The following is a 21586-nucleotide window of genomic DNA, read 5'->3' on the forward strand; positions in this document are numbered from 1 at the left end:
GAGTAGAGAGGAAAAAACTGTAGCCACCAACATCCTATGCAGAAGAGGATATTAATTAATGAAATACAAGCTTTGCCTCAATTCCACTCACCTGCTTTTAAGTACATTATTTACTGATCACATGCTTAACAAGTTATATCTCAAGCAAGCTGCTTTCTCCACCCTGGGGATAGATTTGATGATGGCAGACACTTTACGCCTGTCAGTTATGTCCAGAGCTAAGACAAACTAATCCAGTTGTTATTGCAGCAACGTGAAAATGACATCACGGTCAGTGAAAAGAAACGCTTGTTTTCCTTACCTTGGTGAGCAGGTAAAGTTACTTCACTTTGTTTGGCTGTGAGAGGAGTCCTGAGCCCCTTTCTGGCACTTTGCACAAGCAACTCCTCCGTATCAATGAAAACATAAATAAACTTTGTAAACTGAAGGGAAGAGAGCTGGACAGGGAAAGCAGTGGGGGGGGGGGAAAACAAGAGAGTTGGCAGCAATTTAAACCTGATATTCAGTGTGTCAAAATATGAGTGTCAAGATCTCAATCACTGGTGTTTGGTTCTACCTACACTTAGGGTAGGTTTAGATTCAAGTAAAAGTAGATGAAGACACCACCAGATATGAAACAAATTTTAAAAAAGACACAGCATCTGAACAAGATTGCTCGGGCCACAAGGACACCTCTGGTGTGGGATGTGAACTGCTGGCACTGAGCTTCAAAGGGCCATATGGGAATAGACTCAAGTTGAGTCAGGAGAGCTTTACATTGGATAGTAGGAATTTTATTTATTTAGTTTTTTCACAGAAAGAGTTACTCTGCCCAGGGCAGTGGTGGAGTCACCACCCCTGGCAGCGTTCAAAAGCAGTGTGGATGTGGCACCTGGGGACACGGTTTAGTGGTGAATGTGGTGGTGCTGGGCTGATGGTTGGACTTTATTATCTTAAAGATCTTTTCCCACCTTAACAATTCTGTGACTCTATCACCAACCTGCCCAAGAGATGGGACACCCTGGCAGCCTCTCCCTTGCTGAGGGCACAGGAGAGGATTCTGCAGCAAGAATGAACTGCTTTCTTCAAGTTTTCCTCCGCATTCCCCAGATTCAAGATCCAAATCTCAGCATGGAGCCCACAACAGAACCCCCAGAGCATCTCCACTGGGAGAAGTGGAAAGGGCAGAGCACAAAACTCCAGGTAAGGGCTTGAGGCAGACTAGAAGAACCTCTTCTTTGTGAGAAACATTTAATTCAACACCATGACTTACAAGAGGACAGATTTACAGAGTAATAACTGTAACAGACTGTTCAGAAAGGAAAATAATGGTTGCTGCCTGCAGTGCCAGGTAAAGCTCCCCAAAGCAGCACCTGGCAGAGCAGCAGCAGAGTACAATTCAGTCTCCTTGCAGTACTCAAATGAGCAATATCAACCAAGTCTGTGTTTTCAAACCTTTAAGAAAAGAGTGCGAACAGGATCAATCACTTTGGCAAGGGATATTTTTCAGGGATCACGAAGCTGCACTACTCCCCAAGGCAATTCCCTGGCCCCTGGCTGTTCCTGCTAATCTTTCTCACACAATAAAGGCTCTGGGAGCTACTTTCTTCCCCAAGTTATGGGATACCAACAACTTGTACAATTGGTTGGTGGCACAATATTTAATCCACCACTTTGTAGTGTTCTCTCAGCTGAGACGTCCACACACAGATTATGCAATGGATACCCTAAGGCTAAAATAAATTTTGCAACCCAGTCAACACATTCCCCAAGCTACCAACTCTCATCTTCTCCCCTCTCCTTGTCTCCCTTCCCAGAGAAATCCATTTTTAGCCACAAGTTACCCCAATATGCTCAAGGATGTACTGGAAGAGACTGAGGAATCAATCAAGGTACCCATGGTGAAGCCAAATACTTATAAACACATTAAGGCAGGTTTCACATCAGTCCAATTTTTGACACAAAATGCTGGTCACTTCACTGCACATGCAAATAAGAAAGATTCAATACTTAATAAAAAGCTTTAAATTTGTTTTTTAGATATCAATCATAGAAAAATCAACCTTTTTCCTTTCCTTTTTTTTTTAAAGAGGTCAGAACATTACTGCACACAAAAGCAGGTGTGTAGCCACACCTGTTGGAATGGATCCCCTTCCCTCCACACAGAGGAACAGAGGGCAGGTTCTTGGCACCAGAAGAGAAAAAGGAGGAAGTTTTCCTCATTATCAGTCAGAAATGAGTCATCCTTCCATCCCCAGTTGAGAAAGTCCTTCTGACTGGACTTAAACCCAAGTAAAATATACCTCAGGTTGGGTATATTTGCCTCCAAGACTCTGTTCAGGATGTCTGGACACACACAGCTCTGTATCCAAACCGTGGTGTGGAATAACCAAAATCCCCAATTCCCAGAGCTGGCAGCCCAAGTCCTCGAGTGCAACTTCCCCTCCTCACCCAAGCTCAGGTGGCAGAGGCATTGGCAGCTCAGCTCTGAGACTACACTTCCAAGACCAATGTGGTCTTGTGAGGAAATGGCAATTCAGTGACTGGAATTCACACATGGAATGAACCACTGACGACATGAAATGACCTCCCTACAGTCAGGTACAAACAGGTAGCCCACAGCAGAGTAGCCAAGGAGTAAAACAGCATCTCCCTCCCTCAGGTTAGAGAGAAAATTGTTTCTGTGGGTCATTAAAAGTACTTTGATAGAAAAGCTTAAAAACGTATCACCCAGCACTGACCCACAAAAAATAACACCAAAAAAAAAGAAATAAAAAAAGAGCCAGCAAATTCAGTTCCTAGGATTTTCCCTCCCACCATGTGATATTCCTTTATCCCCTCCCACTTTTGCATTGCCAATCACCCTACCCCTTTAGAAAAAGGAAGGGGAGTAGAGTTTAGTCAAGTTCCATCTGCCAAAGTCCCCAGCAATGAATGAACCCTCAGCTTCCACGTTTCCTGAAGTCCATCCAAAGGCTCTGGGGTACAGCTGGACTGGTGGTGCACTCCTGGCTCTGTGAATGGTTGTGCTGACCCTGCTGAGTGGGTTTATACTGGGAATTCTCTGATGGAACTCCCTGAAAGAGGAAAAAAATAACTTGCAAGTCAAAAAGAATTTTTATATCTTTTCTTATAAGAAGAAATCCCCCTGTCACAACACATCCATGTCCTTATCTCCTGGATTTCACCTGCAGCAGTCAGTTTGTTCTGCTCCTGCCTGTTGACAGACCTCGATAGCAGAAAGGAATTCAAGGTATTCACTGTCCAAATAAAGCTACTGTTGGTGATACAGGAAAATGGGGAAAAAAGGGCCCAGGTGTAAGATGGGATCTCCCAAAAGCCAAGCAGATCACACATTATAATGAACCTTCAGGCTCCAAGGATTGCTTAAAAAAATCTATCTTCCTCCTACCTGAAATCCCCATTCCCTCCAAAGGAGCTCTTCTGCTATTCATCCTAAAAAGTCCCTTTTTTCCCCCCACCGCATTCTTGATTCTTGTCTCAGAGCCTCCAGAGGAGGGCACTAAGCTGATCCTAGGGCTGGAGAACCTTTCCTATGGAGACAGGCTGAGACAGCTGGGGCTGAACTCTGAGCCTCCTTTTCTCCAGGCTGAGCCCCTTTCCCAGCTCCCTCAGCCACTCCTGGTGCTCCAGACCCTTCCCAGCCCCAATGTCCAGCCTGGCCTTGGGCACTGCCAGGGATCCAGGGGCAGCCCCAGCTGCTCTGGGCACCCTGGGCCAGGGCCTGCCCACCCTCCCAGGGAACAATTCCTGCCCAAGATCCCATCCAGCCCTGCCCTCTGGCACTGGGAAGCCATTCCCTGGCTCCTGGCCCTCCATGCCTTGTCCCCAGTCCCTCTGCAGCTCTCCTGGAGCCCCTTTAGGCCCTGCAAGGGGCTCGGAGCTCTCCCTGGAGCCTTCTCCTCTCCAGGTGAGCACCCCCAGCTCTCCCAGCCTGGCTCCAGAGCAGAGGGGCTCCAGCCCTTGGGGCAGCTCCGTGGCCTCCTCTGGAGTGGCTCCAGCAGCTCCCCGTGCTCCTGATGTTGTTCCCCGGGGCTGGGGCAGCTCTGCAGGTGGGGTCTCACACCCACCTCCCTGTTCCTGACCCAAGGCCACCACACCTTTCAAAGCACAGGCTAAAAAGCAAAGATTCATCAATATTTAAGATTCCTCCCAAAAATCTCCCTGTCCCCAATGTTTAAGGTGAGACACAGCACTATCACCTTACCTGGACTATACATTCTCCATCTCCTGGTCATGGTCCTGCTCCTCCTCCTCCTCCTCTTCTTCTCCTTCCTCCTCTGCTCCTTCTTTCTCCGAGGGAGGCTCCCCATCCCTGGCGATCTCCTCCACGTGGGCCAGCATGTCGGCCATCAGGGCCTCCTCCAGCCTCTTCCTCACCTGCTGCACCAGCTCCTCCTGCTTCCTGCCCAACACAAGGGACACCCAGCATCAGCCCCCAAGGCTGCCTTTGCCAAGGGAAAAGAGTCTCCAGTCCCCTCCAGCACCAGACAAGCACGGACTGCAAAAGGCCTCTAAGAACTCCACTGTAAAACAAAAAAAAACCCAAAGAAACCCCGCCTGGCATTGTACTGGAAGTGAAGATGAAAAACACTTTAGAAATTTGTCCAGTATTCTCTATCATGAGTCCTGCACCTGTTGATTTCTGGCTGAAGTTTGGCTCATCTAGCAACTGACTTTTTTTTTCTTTAGCCTATTGCTAATTTTTAACACCTAGTACTAATATCTAACAAGTCAGCCTACCCTGCACAGGCTTTCAAAAATAAGACTGGAGAAAATTAAGTTTCAGGCCACTTCTTTCTGCTCATTTTCCTTTTGAGCCCGAACCCTAAGAAGTCAAAGTCACAGCAAAGACGTGATCAACAATCTGTGGCTCATGGGGCTCCTATTTCAGCTCAGCCACAGGACAAAGTTACAAACAGACTGTTTTTCCTGGTCATTTATGTCTAAATCAAGCACAGAAAAGTCATCCTGCAATTCCAAAAGATTTATCAAGCAGTCAAAGCAAGGACTGCCTTTAAACACTTAATGAATGCAAATTGCATGCTGCAGGCCCTTGGTATGTTCAGTTCTCCATCAAAAGCTTAAAGCTGAGTTTGACCAGTCCTGATTTAACAATATTTCACTACTAAAGCAACCTATAGCACAATAAACTGCATCTTTGTTCCCTGCCACCACAGCAGGCAGGGCTTGCATTTGGTCAATCCATAAATTTTATTTAATTCATTTACTGACACAGAGGAAGGTGAAGAGAACCCAATCCCACTGCTGAGGATTTCTCCAATCCCATCTCTGCTCTGAGGTGCCTCAGTCAAGGCTACCCCAACTCAGACACTTTTGTCAATAAAAGGAAACTTTGACATGAAAAACAATCGTGAGCCTGAAACTCCAGAGTACCTGAGCATGGCCAAAATGAAAAATAATGGGCTTTAAGCACATGACAGCTTAATGTGACAACTTTTGTCTACTCTATTGCTAGAGAGCCATTCAAATTAATTCCCAAGCCACAGTGCTCCATCAGACCTTTAGAAAGAAAAGCAAAGCACTGTTTGAGCATAAGGAACCTGGTTCCAGGACAGCAAGTGCTACTTCCAGTTCATACCTGATATCTTCATCTGTCACCATGAAGGCTTTGCAGAGAGGCTGCGAGGTGTTCAGCCACACCCCAGGGTTCTTCTCCACGGCTGCAGAGAGCTGGCCAGTGATGGGCATGGTGCTGGTGTGCAGGGCACTGGCGATGGCAGAGAGCAGAGTCTCGTCCGTGCAGCCGGGGCCAACCCCTGCGAGGGGGAGGGAAATCCATAAGCAGCACTGCCCCAGGCAGGGAGTGGGAAATCAGGACAATGGGAATGAAATTTTAATGGCAAAGCACAGGCTGTCAGTTTGAAAGCTCACACGACATAAATCCCAGACCTAAATGCTTCCAACAGCACCTGTGCAGCTCTCCAAGGGTATTTAAACTTAGAGCAGTTCCTCGTTCTGTTACAACCAGAAGATAATAAAAACCACCACATTGGGGAGATGCTTCCATTCTGCTCGAACAAGGCTCAGAGCTGGGGGTGCTCACCTGGAGAAGAGAAGGCTCCAGGGAGACCTCAAAGCCCCTTCCAGAGCCTAAAGGGCTCCAAGAGAGCTGGAAAAGGACTTTGGACAAGGGCTCAGAGGGCCAGGACACAGGGAATGGCTTCCCAGTGCCAGAGGGCAGGACTGGATGGGATCTTGGGAAGGAATTGTTCCCTGGCAGGGTGGGCAGGCCCTGGCCCAGGGTGCCCAGAGCAGCTGGGGCTGCCCCTGGATCCCTGGCAGTGCCCAAGGCCAGGCTGGACACTGGGGCTTGGAGCAGCCTGGCACAGTGGGAGGTGTCCCTGCCCATGGCAGGGGTGGAACTGGATGAGATTCAGGGTCCCTTCCAACCCAAACCCAAACAGCATTCTGGGACACTCTGCTGTTTCTGGAAGGTGAATCCCCCCAAAAGCTGAGAAGCTTTGCTTCAGTGTTTCCTCAGAACAAAGGGCACTGGGGCCCCCAGGCAAAGCACTACAGCTCCTGCTGCAGCAGGAATGGCCACGGCCCTGCCAGGCTCTGGGAACAGGGAGCTCATCCTCAGCACCTTCACTCACTGCTGCCAGGTGCCAAAATGCCAGCCCTAAGTGAGGGGCACCGTCTGATTACCTTGCAGCCCTTTGGGAAGGTCCATTGTCTTCACCAGCTCTTCTGCAATGTCAAAGGCATTCAGTCCACTCAGCTTCTTCTCCCAGAAGAGCTGCAGTCAAAGCAGGTGGTTACTGGTGGTTGTTGGCACAACCAGAAACAGAACTGACAACTCCACAAAATCCCTGCTCCTGTGCAGAGAGGGAACAGCAGTGCTGGGGACAGTTTAGTGTGGATTTACCACAGAAGGGACGTGCCACATCCAACAGCAGGAACAATCCTCGTTGCCAATCAGCCCCACAACTCCTCTGTACCAGTTTGCTGCCTTGAAAAACTCTCTTTTCTTCCAGGGCCTGGTACCTTCCCTGCTCCGAGCTGCAGCATCAAGGCCAGGCTTGCTGACCTCAGCTACGAGCCCACAGTGTGAGACAGCCTTTTTTACACCCTATTTCTCTCCTACATAGCCCACAGAAAGTTAAGGAATGCAAGAACTCTATTCACGGTAAATTATTATTTTCTTCTTCTCCAGAAGTTTAGTCCTTTCCCCTGTGTCTGTTCTTTACCAGATTTTGAGTCACAGGCTCTCCCCAAGCTTAAAGGCACCTGAATGTCTGGTTTGGTAGAAAGCCAAATACATCACCTTGCTACACCTTCAACTCTGCACCTGGTGCAGGAGGGTGATCACTGAATAGCTGGAGGATCAACTATCTTGCAAAAAACCGCATTTTTATCAAGGTTTTGAGAAATCAAGAATTCACCTCAAACACTCCAGGCACATCCCACCCCCTTTTCCTGCCTGTCAAAATCCAAGTGCAACTGACCCCACGTGACTTTTCCAAAAAGGAGAATGAGGGCACAGCCCAAGCACAGGCTGCCTGTTCTCTAGCCTTTCAAACAGGTGATTTTTTTTTGTTACCCAGAGCAGCTGGGGCTGCCCCAGCCCTGGCAGTGCCCAAGGCCGGGCTGGCCAGGGCTTGGAGCAACCTGGGATAGTGGAAGGTATCCCTGCCCATGGCAGGAGGGTGGAATGGGATAATTTTTAAGATCCCTTCGAGCCCCCAAGAATTCTGGGATTCTGGGATTTTTAAGCCAGTGCATGATGGGACTTGGCATTGCTTTCAAGTTTTGCAGAAACACCCGGAGTCTGCTGAGCAAAAGTTGAAATATTCTGCAGTCCAGTAAAGTATCTCAAACAGGAACACAAATCCAGCTCAGAATTTGGAGAGGGAATTTTATCTTGAGTGTTCTCTTTTGCTGCCTTAACTATAAAAACTGCAGGAATAGCAACAACACTGTGAACATACAGGTTCTACTTCCCTAGGAAACCATGGTAAGTCCCTGCCAGCCTGCTTAAAAAACAGAAAAAAACCCACCCCAACCACCAAAAAATCCCACCCAAGTCCATTTCAGGTAAATTCTATCTCACACCTGGAGGTTCAAGTTGAACTAGGTTTATGTAATTCTTAAAAACTGCCTTCAAAATGTGGTTCTTGAAGTTTTCAGAAAAGGCTGCCAGTGTTCCAACCAGTACAGCTTATTTTACCAGGGCCTCTCCTTGTCCCGAGCACCCTTACCTTTAATTTTGGTGTGTACTCTTGCTTGCAAATACACATTATGGTAAGAAAAACGCTTTGTTTTTGTATTAATAATGACATTCTAAGTGAATTTATGACCTTCTACTGGCAGAGTAACACCACATTGGATGGGGTCTGTGCAGGAACATGGATTTAATGGAACACGCAATTCTAACACAATCACAACGTTTGACAGTGATTCTAAACCTAAGTGTCCCCTGAAGTGGTTACAATGTCTGAATAATTTTGTAGATAACATTTAATTTCAGCATTAAGGAAATTCAAGTTTAGCTACACCAGAACTGTGATCTAGCCAAAGGCTGGAGTTTATAAATCCCAGGGCACAGAGCCCATAGCTAGAGACTGGCAATGGGGCTTGTTCTGATGTACGAGCTGGGGGCCCTGCAAGCCACTGCTTCTGAAAGACCAGGTTTTTCTGAAGTGTCAGAGATCAGGAACTGCCAGGAAGTATTTGTTCAGCATCACACAATTGAAGCAGATTATTTTGGGATCCTCCCAGTAGCAAATCCAGGAGTTTCTCAGCCTTACCTGCCTGGGCTGGTCCACAGCTTTCTGGGGGTCACTCTTCACCTTGTTGCTGGGGTGGTTTGTGATCTTTGTGACGGGCTGCTTGAAGATAGAGGCTGTCTGTCTCACAGGCAGGGCTGTGTTCAAATCAGGCTTGCCCTGTTTCAAGCAAAAAAAAAAAGGAAAAGCCCACAAAAATAGTTTCAATTTGCTGAAATGCTACTACAGCCACGAAGATGTGCAGCAAGGAACAGTTCCTGGGCTTGAAATCTTGTCTGATCTCAAGTTATACAAGTTAGGCTGCTAAAAATGCATAACTAAATTCAAATCTTGCCCTAGACCTATCAAAGTTTTCCACTCATTCTGTTTAACATAGCAGCCTCCTCCCATTCTAGTTCATACCCATCAGTTTTACTCCCATTTTTAATGACTTTAGGAGTCAGAAGAAGCCACGTGTAATCACTAAAACAGAGGATTACAACACAGTATTTTTTAAAAAATACAAAACATTACAGACAGGAATTTAGAGGCTGCTTTCTGAATCCAGAAACCACTCCAAACCATTCCTTTTAAATCCACTTGTGACCAATAAACAAACCAACACAGCTGGAGGCTGAATCCCTTTTTTTACCTTTGGTTCTGAACAAAGCTCAGCTTTTAATGAAGCTCATGATCAATTTTGCACTACACAACTGCATTTTCTGTTAGGGAGAGCATAGGAAGACTGCTCCTCATCCCCAAAATCTAACACACAACTCTTGGAATGGCTGTAGGACACACTTTGTTCTCGGGGATGCAAACACCACTTCTGCTTCACAGATTTATTCATGAGATGCAGAAAAGATGTATTCAGGACAAATATAATTCTGAACCATCTGGGTGCTAATCCATTCAGAAGCCAGTGATAACATTTGTACATTTATTGAGAGTTTTGGGCAGAATTTTTAGCCTGAGAGGTGTGTGAGCTGCTGGTCTCTGCCTCAAGGCAGGTCTCAAAATATCACTGCAGCACCCAGGGCTGCAAGAAATGTTCCCAGCACTCTCGTGATGATGATTCTTGACTGGCTGATGTATTTCAAAAATGAGCATTGTACCTTTTCCACATTTGGTGTTTAGGTGCATGGACAGCAGCTTTGGGGTTCTGAGAAAGATTTTAGCATCCGATGAAGATGCTTAGGAATGACCTGGGACAATCAATCCAGACAGGGAGCCTGCCACTGCCACCCTGACTACACCTCAACAATCTGAATTACCAGCTAGAGAATCTTTTATTTTGTTCTACAAATAGGCCTCACAGTCCTCTTCCCTCTCCCGTTTTTTGCCCCAAATGCCACCTCCCCTTCCATCAATTCCAAAGCTGAGTCACCAGCACAGCCTGGGAGAGCTCCAAGGAGTCACTGGCAGGAGCTGCAGCATCTCCTCATCCCTGTGGACCCACATCCCTCCTCTCCTCTTAAACCAAAGGCCAGGGCAGGGCAGAGCCGCTGCACAGCCCCAGGAGATGTGGGGATCTAGAGGAGATCATGCTAGAGGTGAGCTCACACTGCAAGGAGGGGGATCAGGGAATCCTGGAACAGTTTAGGTTGGGAAGGACCTCAAAGCCCATCCAGTGCCACCCCTGCCATGGCAGGGACACCTCCCACTGTGCCAGGCTGCTCCAAGCCCCAATGTCCAGCCTGGCCTTGGGCACTGCCAGGGATCCAGGGGCAGCCCCAGCTGCTCTGGGCACCCTGTGCCAGGGCCTGCCCACCCTGCCAGGGAACAATTCCTGCCCAAGATCCCATCCAGCCCTGCCCTCTGGCACTGGGAAGCCATTCCCTGGGTCCTGGCCCTCCATGCCTTGTCCCCAGTCCCTCTGCAGCTCTCCTGGAGCCCCTTTAGGCCCTGCAAGGGGCTCGGAGCTCTCCCTGGAGCCTTCTCCTCTCCAGGTGAGCACCCGCAGCTCTCCCAGCCTGGCTCCAGAGCAGAGGGGCTCCTCTGGACTCATTCCCAGAGGTCAATGCCTTCCTTGTGCTGGCAACTGAGGAAGGTGACAGTCTCTTCCCTGCCCTTCTACACAGAAGGCTGAGCAGTACCACAACTCTCCTCCATGGCACCAACCCCCTGGGATTTGTCCAACCCCCACCAACAGAGCTGTTCTGACACAACTCCAAGCTCACACTTCAGTTATGAAATGCTTCACTTTCCCTCTCTCCCAGACACTGCTCTGGCAGTCCCACAGCAGGGAGGGGAAGCGCCACTGCCTCTCAGTCTTACTTTGGCTTGGTTGGAGCAGTCGTAGCGCATCCTCTGCCTGTTCTTGTTCATCTTGTTCATCAGCATTTTCCCTGTGCGGAAGTCGAAGGTGCCCAGGTCCATGGAGCTGCCCAGGTAACGTGCCAGCTGTGGCTTGCTCCGGAACTTCTTCCCACTGGGGCTGGAAAAAACACACCAAAGAGCCATGGAGGGAAACCAGAACCCTCTGCACTTCCACAGCAGCGCCTGTGCAACTCAGGAGAGAGAATTTTTATTTCCTTCCTGAAAAACACGTGCTGAACTTTCAAGAATGAAGCTCACATTCAACTCTAAAATGCGTGGTTTTGCTTTCATATTAACTCCTCCTCGTGTGGAACAGACAAATTAAGTTAAAATGTTTTTATATGTCAAGAGGAAGACTCAGATCAGGTAAACACATGTAGCATAATTCACACAATAACCATCAGGGGGGATCTCAGCACATATGCACTTTTCATTCAGTTGTTTCTCATAGTAAATGCCCATTTTCAAGTACAATTTCTTCTCCCAGGACTGCTGCATTTGACCAGCACCACAAATGCTCCTTGTCTCCTCTCCCTGCCTCTTGAACAGTACATTCAGGTTTGATTCTATGTCTTTTGTAGCGTCCTGAAGACTTCAGGAAAGGAGAAAAGCAGAAGTTAACTGCTGACAAGCTGCAAAACAAAGAATTACAAAGTGATGCAAAGATAAAGGTCAAAACCTGGAAAATTTTCCTTTAATGGCAAAAGGGAAGAGAGTTTCTTCTGTAACACCTGGGTTTCCACAAAGACTCAACCTGGAGAGTAGGCACAAATTATTCCAACTCTTTATTGGTGTTTCGTTTGGAGGTTTTTTGTGGGTGTTTTTAAGTAATCTGACATCATAAGCTATTTTTTTATTCATAAAGCAAAAATAAGCCAGTGTGCTATGGCTGCAGTGTAGGACTGTACAGATAGTAAGCACCAAGTATTCTTCACCTTCTCAGTGAGCATCGTAACACCTCTTTATTCCCTCAATTACTCTCACTTCTGGTTTGCTCCACCTTGCAACTTGCATATTCAATCCTAGCTCCCATCCAGGAGAAGCTCATTCCCTGTATATCCATCACACTATCACAGGTTAATGGGCTGGAAGGCATTTTAAGACCAAAAATGACAGTTACCACCTTATCTCACACTGGTGAGATACTGACAACCTCACCAGGGTCGTAACAGAGACAAAACAAAACAGAAGAAAAGTCTATTTTCACATCTTGTCTGCTGCCCTGAAGCTTTGTTTGGGGAAAACCAGCATAAGCAGAGAATTTCTGGTATAGGACAGTGACAAAGCAATTAGGCCAAGTCAGACTGTGCATGAAAAAAAAAATACATTAAAAAAACCCTTAAACCCAGAAAGAATCAAAGTATTAAAAGCTCTCCAAAAACTGAGATAAATTTCATATAAATTATACTAAAACTGAAATTTGGAGAAGTCTCTCAAAGGAGTTAAGACTGAAAGGTTGTGGTCATCCCACACAGCATCTGCTTAGGAAGCTCCTGGCTCCAAGTGCTCCCAAGCTGCTTATCCTGCCTGGATCTCCTCCCTGCCACCACCACTGCTCACACAGCCCAGTGCTCATGCAAACGAACCAGCTGAGGAAAATAATCCATCTTTGGAGGGCAGGGAGAGGAGGAAACACTCCCTCACTGGTTATTCCTCAGCTGGACCCTGTGGAGCTGCACTTGGGTCAGGAGACAACACAGAGTAGGACCAAGGAGCCAGGAACAGAGCCTGTGTCCAGCCTCAGATTTGTGAATCACTTTTTCAAACTATAAAGGGAGTTATTTGCCTCAATCCAGAGAGAGGAATAACCAACTCCAGCAGCTTTAGGACAGAGCTGTCACTGCCAGTGAAGCCAGGAAGAGAAACTCCTGCTGCATGAAGAACATGGCACTGCTTCCTCTTCCAAGATCTGCTGCTCCAATTTAGGGTTTAGTGTCTTAGCAGGTTTAAAAATAATGCATTTAAGTGCAGAGTAACTTCCAGAACAGTCAGTACAGTCAAAGACAGGATTTTAAGTGAACAGAGCCCTCCATCTCTGTGTGTTTAGTATGTGCTGTGGTCATTTTGCAATGAAGAACTGAAAAGCTGCTCAGAGTCTCAAAAAACCCACCTGAAGTGACTGAGAGTCCTGTCTCTTCCTGGGGAAGCTTGGCCCAAAGGAAAAGCACTGAAATGTTCAGAAGAAAAACTTTTATTCTGATTAGGTCTTGCAAAAGGCAGGATCATCCCCAGGCTCTCTGGGACAACAGCAGATCAGGGAGCAAAGCTATGACCAAAAGGTGACAGAGAAAGGAAGGGGTGGGGTGCCCTGGAGCTCCTGGGGACCCCCTGGCAGGACCATGCAGGACATTGGGGCACCCACACACACCTGGGAGGGTCAGAGGTGTGGGGGGAGCCAGAGGAACCCAAACCTCGAGCAGGATTCCGGCTGCACACCAGGACACACAGAAACTCCCCCAACATCACGGAACTCTGAGCCCTGTTAAGGCGCCCTTTAAATGTCACAAAACACAGAATTTACCTCCTGCCACTCCTCCTGAACTCCTGGTTTTGCACAGAGATTTTAAAGAAGCCCAGAAATGAGACATATTGGTACAAAGCTGCAAACCCCAACCTCTGCTCTGTAACATCCCCCCAGGCAGCGACGCTTCGAGCCTAGATTGATCCTGGGCTCCCAAATTAGGGTCTGTCACAGTTCCCCGAGTGTGAAAGACAAGGACACGGCCAAGTTGCAAAGGAGTTTACAAGTTGCAAAGGATTTTACATGCTCGTCCATCACCAGCTCCGGGGCTTTATCGCTCGGCCCGCCTGGCTCCCGCTAACAAAACAGACCTGGCTGCTGGGACCCACCCCGAGCCACCCCCAGCTCTCATTCCCAGACTTCTCCGTGCGGATTAAGCCGCGTTCGGGGCAGCCCATTGAAGGGCCAGGCCTGCCAGGTGCCCCTGCTCTCCATGTGCAGCTCACCCTTTGTTTCCTGCCTTATATCCTTAAGGAGAGAGCGGCTGCCTAGGCCCTCTCCCCTCCTCCCTCATCACAGTCTCCTCCTCTCCGCTCTCCCATTTAGCCTGCACAGGATCTGCACAACTTGGGAAGCAAGGGACAGAAGACAAAAAAAAACCCCGAGCAAACCCAGCCACCGCCTTCCTCTGGAAGGAACGGAGGCAGGAATAACCCAGGGGAAAAGGGTCATGGAAAGCAGACACTCAGAGCCTCGTTTCCTCGCTGGATGGGGCAGGGGAAGAACACAAAGTGATTCTCCTTCTTGCTTTCCATTGCTCCCTCCTCTCACTTCTCTCCCCAGCTCTGCTCCAGGCAAATCCCGGCACCAGGGGTTCCTGGAGGGCTGCAGGACCCCCCGACAGTGCTCCGAGGGAGATGGGGACCCCAGGACACTGCACAACCCACCACTGTCAGCGTCTCTCTCGCAGCATCCTCACGTTATCCATGGATGCAGCATCCACACCCAGCCCTGCCTCGGGGTCCCACACTCCAGCTGGGTTATGCTGGGATGGGCTGGCACAGCCATAAAACCATGCCAGACCAGGTGGGCGACACCTCCAGCTGCCACAGCCCACCCCACACCCTCACACATGCACAGCCCCATCCCGGGGCTCCGCTTGGAGCAGCCTCGGGACCCGACCTGCCCCTTCCCACCGGGGCTGTCCCAAGCACGTGGCAGGGATGACGCTCCCAAGGGATGATGCTCCCTGCCCCGCAGGGCAACGGGGTGCGGGGGTCTTCGTTCAGCAACTTGGACTCCAACCATACCAAAAAAAAACCCCAAAAATCCCAAACAAAGCACTTCGAGACACACAGAATCTCCCAAATTTCCAGAAGCATCACATCCCTAAAGAAGAGCCCAAGTGGCAGCTCTGTAATGCAGGGACAAACACAAATACAACCAGATGATTCTGTAGGGCTCAACTCGGGCATCATGGAATTGTTACAGATGGAAAAGACCTTTAAGATCATCAAATCCAACCATCACCCCAGCATCACCACCGTGTTCACCACTAAACCACGTCCCCGAGTGCCACATCCACTTGTTTTGTGAACATTTCCAGGGACGATGACTCTACCACTGTCCTGGGCAGCCTGTCCTAATCCTTTACAACCCTTTCCACGAAAAAAATTTCCCTAATACCCAACGTAAACGCCCCCTGGTGCAACTTGAGGCCGTTTCCTTCTCATGAGAAGAAATCATGAGCTTCCCTGCAGGCAAACCAGAGCACCAGAGGAAAAGCAAAGTACAGACTCAGTAAAAGCATTCTGCTCCACAATTTTTTTTGGAAAAGATCAAAATATCCTTGGGGGAGTGTTAAAAACATTCCCTTCCAACTTCTTACATTTGTGCTGCAAAGGTAAGGAATTCTCAACAAAATAAGTTTCACACAAGAGTGTGAAGTTTCCCAGCACAGTGATGTCAACAACCTGAGGCAGAGACAAGCAGCGATCCCAAATTTCTGACACTTGGTCATCAAACCTTCAGGAGAAAAACACTCTGAAGAAAAGAGCCCCACATAGCAGCACTAAATTCTCCTTCCTCCGTGTGGAACCCTGAGTTTGAAGAGAGCCAAAACTCTCTCAAAGACAACTCTGCCACTTTGACAAAATCCCTGACACAGTTTTCTTCCTGAAATCCTGCATTTTTCCTGCTCACTCTGAATCCAACCCACAAGCCCCACCAAATCAGTCAGAAACCCTCCTAAGGATGAGGTTCGAGGACTGGTTTTAAAAACCTGCCCAGGTACTCACACCTCGAGGAAGGTGTAATTTCCAGCCAGAGACTGGCTCACACACACATCGCACAGGGGGCTTTCCACAAACCCCCCCTGTGTCTGTAGATCCCCGGGAGCTGGACAGAACAATCACCCAGGTAAACAACAGGCAGAACTTGCACAGGCATTACTGAACTGCCACACCTGTATTTGCCACTCTGAGGTAATGCAAAATGCAACAGAAACCAAAAACTAGCGCAATAAAGCTCTATTCTACCTTTGATCTCTGTCCAAATTGATACAAAGGGAAAACCCATAATAATTTGGGAATAAAAACATGCTACTTCTCCTCTCTCCCTTTTTTTTTTAAAGTTCAGCTCTGACACTACAACTTTACAAACAAGTTCTGGGAAAAACAGGGATCTTGGAAGCTTTCAGCTGCTGCTGGTGGTGGTCTCATCCTGCCCTCAGCCTCCGAGCTGCAGCAGCGGAATCAGCTTCACGCTCTCGAAAATGGCATTTTCTGGTTCACTCACCCTTTTCTCACAACCATAATCTGATTCTAAAAATGAAACCTGAAGCTAAAGCTGTGGCTGCCCCTGGATCCCTGGCAGTGTCCAAGGCCAGGCTGGACCGGGTTTGGAGCAGCCTGGGACAGTGGAAGGTGTCCCCGCCCATGGCAGGGGGTGGAATGAGATGCCATCCTGTGAGGATTCTGTGACAGATGCAGAAGTTGATGGCATGGATTTTCCCGACAAGCAGGGCCAGGTGAGGACACAGGGACAACTCCTGCTGCGTTCCCAGCTCCCGCTGGACCCGAGTTTCACACCTCAGCCCGCGGGTGCGGGGAGGATCCATATGGCCACCTACAGCCATATGAGCCATGCAGGGCTATAAATAGAAACCCTCCAGCTCCCGGGCCATGTGCTCCCCCACAGCCACACTCCCGGGAAGGCGCATCCCGAGCCCCCGGGGCCACCACCGCGAGCAGCCGACGCTCCCTCCCCAAAATTCCTAAGTACACCCAAAAAGCAGCAGAGCGAGCCCCGAGAAAGAAGAAACAACACCCCGGCTGCTCATTTGAGAATAAAGAACCCCGGGCGTTCGCAGGGCATGAGCCGCTCTGAGGGGACGCGGGGGCTCCTCACGGCGCTCCCCCATCACTGAGGGGGGGCCGAGCATCCCCGACCCCCCCGCGGCTACGCCGGGGCAGCTCCCCGCTCCCTTCCCCTCCACCTGTGGCTGCAGCCCCGGCCCGGCCTCCCGCGGCCCCCCCGCGCCCGGGGCGGCCCCGCCGAGCGCTCCCACCTCTTCCGCTCCATGGCGGCTCCTCCCGGCCCGCTCCCGCCTGGCTCCGGCCGCCTCCCGCTCTTCCCGGCCGCCGCGCTCTCCTCCCGCCGCCGGCTCTTCCGCGCTCCCGCTGCCCCCGGGAGGCGGCGCCGCGGCCCCGGCTCGTCCCGCTCCCGGTCCCGGTCCCGCTCCCGGTCCCGTTCCCGCGGGCGCCGCCGGACCCTGGCCCCGCTCCCGCCGCCCGGTGCGCGCCGCTCCCTCCGCCCGCCCCCACCGCTCCGCGCCCGCCCCTTCCACCCACCGATCCGCCTCCCACCTCCCGCCGCGCCCGGATCCCTCCGCCCGCATATAGTCCCTCCCCCCGCCACCCCCACGTGGGACCCCCCCTTTCTCAGCCCCGCTCCCCCCGGCGAACCCCCGCGGTCCCGGCCTTACCCCAGCGCTGAGCGCCGCGGGCCCCCCCGGTGTCCCGGCAGCGCCGCTTTGGGCATCTTCCCCCGCGCCCGCCCCGGCCGCACTGGCGGCCCCGCGACCCCCGGCCCCGCCCCGCGCCCCGGGGACGCGGACCCGCCCGGAGCCCCGGGGGAGAACCGGCCCCTCGCCTTGGGGCTGCCCCCGGGGGGTCCGCGGGCTTCGTGCCGCGCAACAGCAGCGGACCAAAAAAACGCCCCCCCCAAAAAAACCCAAAAAAAGGGGAAAATCTGCACACGAGGAGCTGGAGTGAAGACAAAGCAATGAAAAGTTCTTCAGGAAAGCGTGTAAACCAACAGCTACTGCAGCTGCAGTGGCCAAATTGCCCACTGTGGTACCGACAGGAGAGGTGTCTGCCTCCCGCTGCCAAGGAATACCCACCTGGGAACCCCAGCTTTGGGAATGAGGCACCACCCAGCAGCTGAATTCCGGCAGCTCGTGTTCCTCGCCATTCCAGTATCCACATGCTGGAAAACACCAAGCACCGCAAGGCAGCCTCCTTCCCAAAGCAAGTCAGAGGAATCAATTCTCCTTTAATGAATGATATGTTAGATTTTTGTTAAGAATCCTGCTTAGAGCAGCAGCCGGGAAGGGATCAGTGTCGGACTTTACAGCAGGGGTGTCCACACAGGAGTGCGTCTGCTCTCTCCAGCCACTGCTGTGGTCTGACATTAAACTTGGTTTGCGTCAATAGCCAGTGATTCCTCCAGTCCTCAGTTGGCAGTAACTTAGAATCCTGGAATATCCTGAGCTGGAAGGGACCCTCAGGGATCATCAGTGCAGCCCCTGGCCCTGCACAGACACCCCAACAACCCCAGCCTGGGCATCCCTGAGAGCGCTGTCCAAACGCTCCTGCAGCTCTGGCAGCCTCGGGGCCGGGCCCATTCCCTGGGGAGCCTGGGCAGTGCCCAGCAGCCTCGGGGGGAAGAACCTTTCCCTGAGCTCCATGCCCAGCCCTGACCCAGCTCCAGCCGTTCCCTGGGCTCCTGTCCCTGTCCCAGAGCAGAGCTCAGCCCCTGCCCCTCCGCCTCCCCTCGGGAGGAGCTGCAGCCCCCAGGAGCCTCCCCTCAGTCTCCTCTGCTGCAGCTGAACGAGCCAAGTGCCCTCAGCCGCTCCTCAGACCCTTCCCCAGCTCCGTGTCCCTCCTTTGGACACTCTGCAACAGCTTTGGACCCTTCTGATCTTGTGGTGCCCAGAGTGCCCCCAGCACTGGAGGTGAGGCTGCCCCAGTGCAGAGCAGAGCGGGACAATCCCTCCCTGGCCTGGTGCCCCCCAGGACACGGTGGCCCTTTGGGCTGCCAGGACACACCGGGGACTCAGATCCAACTTGGACCAACCAGGACCTCCAGGTCCCTTCCCACGGCGCTGCTCTCCAGCCTCTCGTTCCCAGTCTGTCCCTGCATCCAGGGCTGCCCCATCCCAGGGCAGGATCCAGCACTTGCCCTGTTAAACATCACATGGTTGGTTATTACTTATTACCTTTTTTTTTTTTTTCCTAAGTCAGGGCTCACTCGTTTCGAGCTCCCTCGTTTGGAAAGCAGAGGAGCTTGAGGGAGGATGTGAGATATGTCACGGATGAGAGAGAAGCCCACACCCCCATAATGGGGTGCAAATTGTCCAAACTTGGGCATAGAAACTAGAAACAATTTCCAAGAGCCAGGTGTGCCAGTAGGTGCTGGGTTACATTTGCTTTGTTCAGAAAGATTTAAGATCCAAGAGGGTGGAGGTGGTGTCTTTAATTTGATCAGTGCTGAGCTTTGCCCTGAAGGCATTCCAGCTCCCCAGGGATCGGTCTGGGGTTTGGTAGTTCATGTTGTCACCTCTGGGCTCACAGGTAGGAAATGTCTCGCTCTGCTATTGCTGTTATTTCCTGCAATCTTGCACAAAAGAGATGGAAAACTTCCAATACCCACTATTGATCAAACCCACGCTATTTTCCATAAGTGCACTTCCCTAGTTTTTTTTTTTTTAATCAAACACCCCAAACCTCACAACCCAGCTCAACTGATGCTGTTGTAACCAAAAACTTTTACTGACATGGGGCTTTGGAGTGCAAAAGGGAAACTGAAGCACGGTGAAACCTTCAGTGGTTTTAAGAATGAACTGGCAGAACTGGGAGCAAGTGGAGCTGTGGGTTTGGATGTGGAAGGGGATCCCTGAAATGTCCTCTGGACCTCAAGCCGAAGGTATCAGGAGGTAGAAAATCAGTTTTCACTGGCACCAATTTGTGCAAGGGAAACACTCTCTCCTAGGACTGCGTGAAATGTTTAGGTAGAAATGAACTCTTGAGCCCAAGGGAAAATATTCCAGTATTCCTCTGGGAACACTGCCAAGGTGAGGTATTTGCAGGTATAGCCACCAGCTGCAGGTGGATTCAGCTGCCAGAGATTCCGGGTTGCCCCAGGACGAGCAGATAATCCAAAAAATCACCAAAATCAGTTGTTGTCAGACATGGAAGGAAGCAGCAGGATATCCTGACAAAAACTCTTGATTTCACCCTGCAGGTATCCCTAGTTTGAAGCTTCCTACTCTGCATTCCCAGAGCCAAGAGAGGAGCTTATTCCAGAGCAGGATTTGCCATGGAATTCCCAACTCAGGAGCCCCAGCAGAGGCTCTTCCAGGAGAAGAGACCAACAAGGGCTGTTGCAGGCTCCCAGTGCCGAGGTGGCTGCAGTAAAAAACCCCTGTCCCATCTCTACTTACACATTCCACCGGGAAAGTCAAGTGGGGGACCAACAAGAACAAACACTTGGAAGAGGCAGGCAGGCAGGAATGCAAAGCCTCCCTTTTCTTAGAGGCTGTTTCAAAGCTACATCATCAACCCACAGCTTGTTTGATGTCTGTAAATCCAAAGGAACCTCTGTGCCCTCTCCAGGTTTGGAAGGGGAAGCTTTTCCCCCTCTGTCAGGTTGTTGTCTTTTAATTTGCTCCTCTAGCATATGTGCCATTCATAGCTCATTATGAAAATAATTAACTGTTAGAAGAGAGGCAATGCTAGGATATTAAAAATTGGAAAGATCACCCATGCCACTTGAACAGTAATTATTTGAATTTTAACAGAGTTGCCCAAGAATGCAGAAGGTATTTTCAAGAGTGTTTCTTGCTCTTGTAGCAGGAGAAATATAGCAATTAAATTAGTTATACACTAATCCTAGGGTTAATTAACAATAAATCCATCATTGGAAATGCTGCACGAAGAACAAGCAGCTGAACAATCCCCAAACAAATCCAAGGTCCTTACACTCCTTGCAGTGCTGCCTGTGCACACGGCTGGGATTTTAAATACGTTTTTCTCCTTTCAGTATCTCCCAATCTCACCTGCCCTCTGTCAGCGGGGCTGTGTAAAGGTGACTGCCACCACTGACTGGCAGGTCAGGGACCCCAGGGTCCTCAGAGGGTTGGACACCACAGACCCCCAGCTTCAGGCTTCCCAAAGAATTCTAAGCCATGGGAACAGGTCAGTCACCCATGGGAACAAGGCAAACCCAGGGAATTTCTGAGGCAATTACACCCATCCTGTCCAGGTGTGTTATACAGGTAAGAGCAGGGACTGAGCTGTTCAGACCTGAGCTTACAATCCTGCTGCCGTGCAAGGACAGGCTGACAGAATCTCCACTTTCCAGGCATCTCCACTTTCCAGGCATAATTTGGCTGGAAATGGGTCAGTATCAACACCCCAGTGTATGGCAGGGGGCAGCTGTTGACAAACCTACATTCTCAGTATCCTGAGGTTAAGGGGAGGCTTTGGCCTCCTGCGAGTCAGTCAAGAGCACTGCTGGAGCAGGGAGTGGGACAGCCCGAGGAAACAGCGCCGTTATCCCATTATTCCATAAGCTTCTGTCCCATTGGACTCCCAGGGAAGCTGCCCCGAGGCTGCCAGAGCTGCAGGAGCGTTTGGACAGCGCTCTCAGGGATGCCCAGGGTGGGATTGTTGGGGTGTCTGTGCAGGGCCAGGGGCTGGACTTGAGGATCCCTGTGGGTCCCTTCCCACTCAGGATATTCCAGGATTCTGTGATTGCATCTTACTGGACACAGCAGAGCAGCAAAGGCAGT

General features: G+C 50.5%; 1 protein-coding gene across 3 annotated transcripts; it reads right to left on the bottom strand.

Moving 5' to 3' along the window:
* Window positions 1-1211: 1211 nt before the first annotated feature.
* MBD3 (methyl-CpG binding domain protein 3) lies at window positions 1212-17568 on the bottom strand. Of its 3 annotated transcripts, none has more exons than XM_032092803.1 (8): window positions 17498-17568; window positions 13162-13218; window positions 11010-11169; window positions 8775-8912; window positions 6673-6763; window positions 5603-5780; window positions 4208-4405; window positions 1212-3056 (listed from the first exon to the last, which is right to left on the bottom strand). In XM_032092803.1, the coding sequence occupies exons 1-7, from the start codon at window positions 17551-17553 to the stop codon at window positions 4213-4215; spliced, it is 873 nt and encodes a 290-aa protein (XP_031948694.1). In that variant the 5' UTR covers window positions 17554-17568; the 3' UTR covers window positions 1212-3056; window positions 4208-4212. The 3 variants fall into 3 exon arrangements, with proteins under 3 accessions (XP_031948694.1, XP_031948695.1, XP_031948696.1); XM_032092804.1 differs by lacking the exon at window positions 17498-17568 and adding an exon at window positions 17081-17184; XM_032092805.1 differs by lacking the exons at window positions 13162-13218; window positions 17498-17568 and adding an exon at window positions 17081-17184.
* Window positions 17569-21586: the final 4018 nt, after the last annotated feature.

Source organism: Corvus moneduloides, chromosome 28, assembly GCF_009650955.1.
Source record: "Corvus moneduloides isolate bCorMon1 chromosome 28, bCorMon1.pri, whole genome shotgun sequence".
Lineage (NCBI taxonomy): Eukaryota > Metazoa > Chordata > Aves > Passeriformes > Corvidae > Corvus > Corvus moneduloides.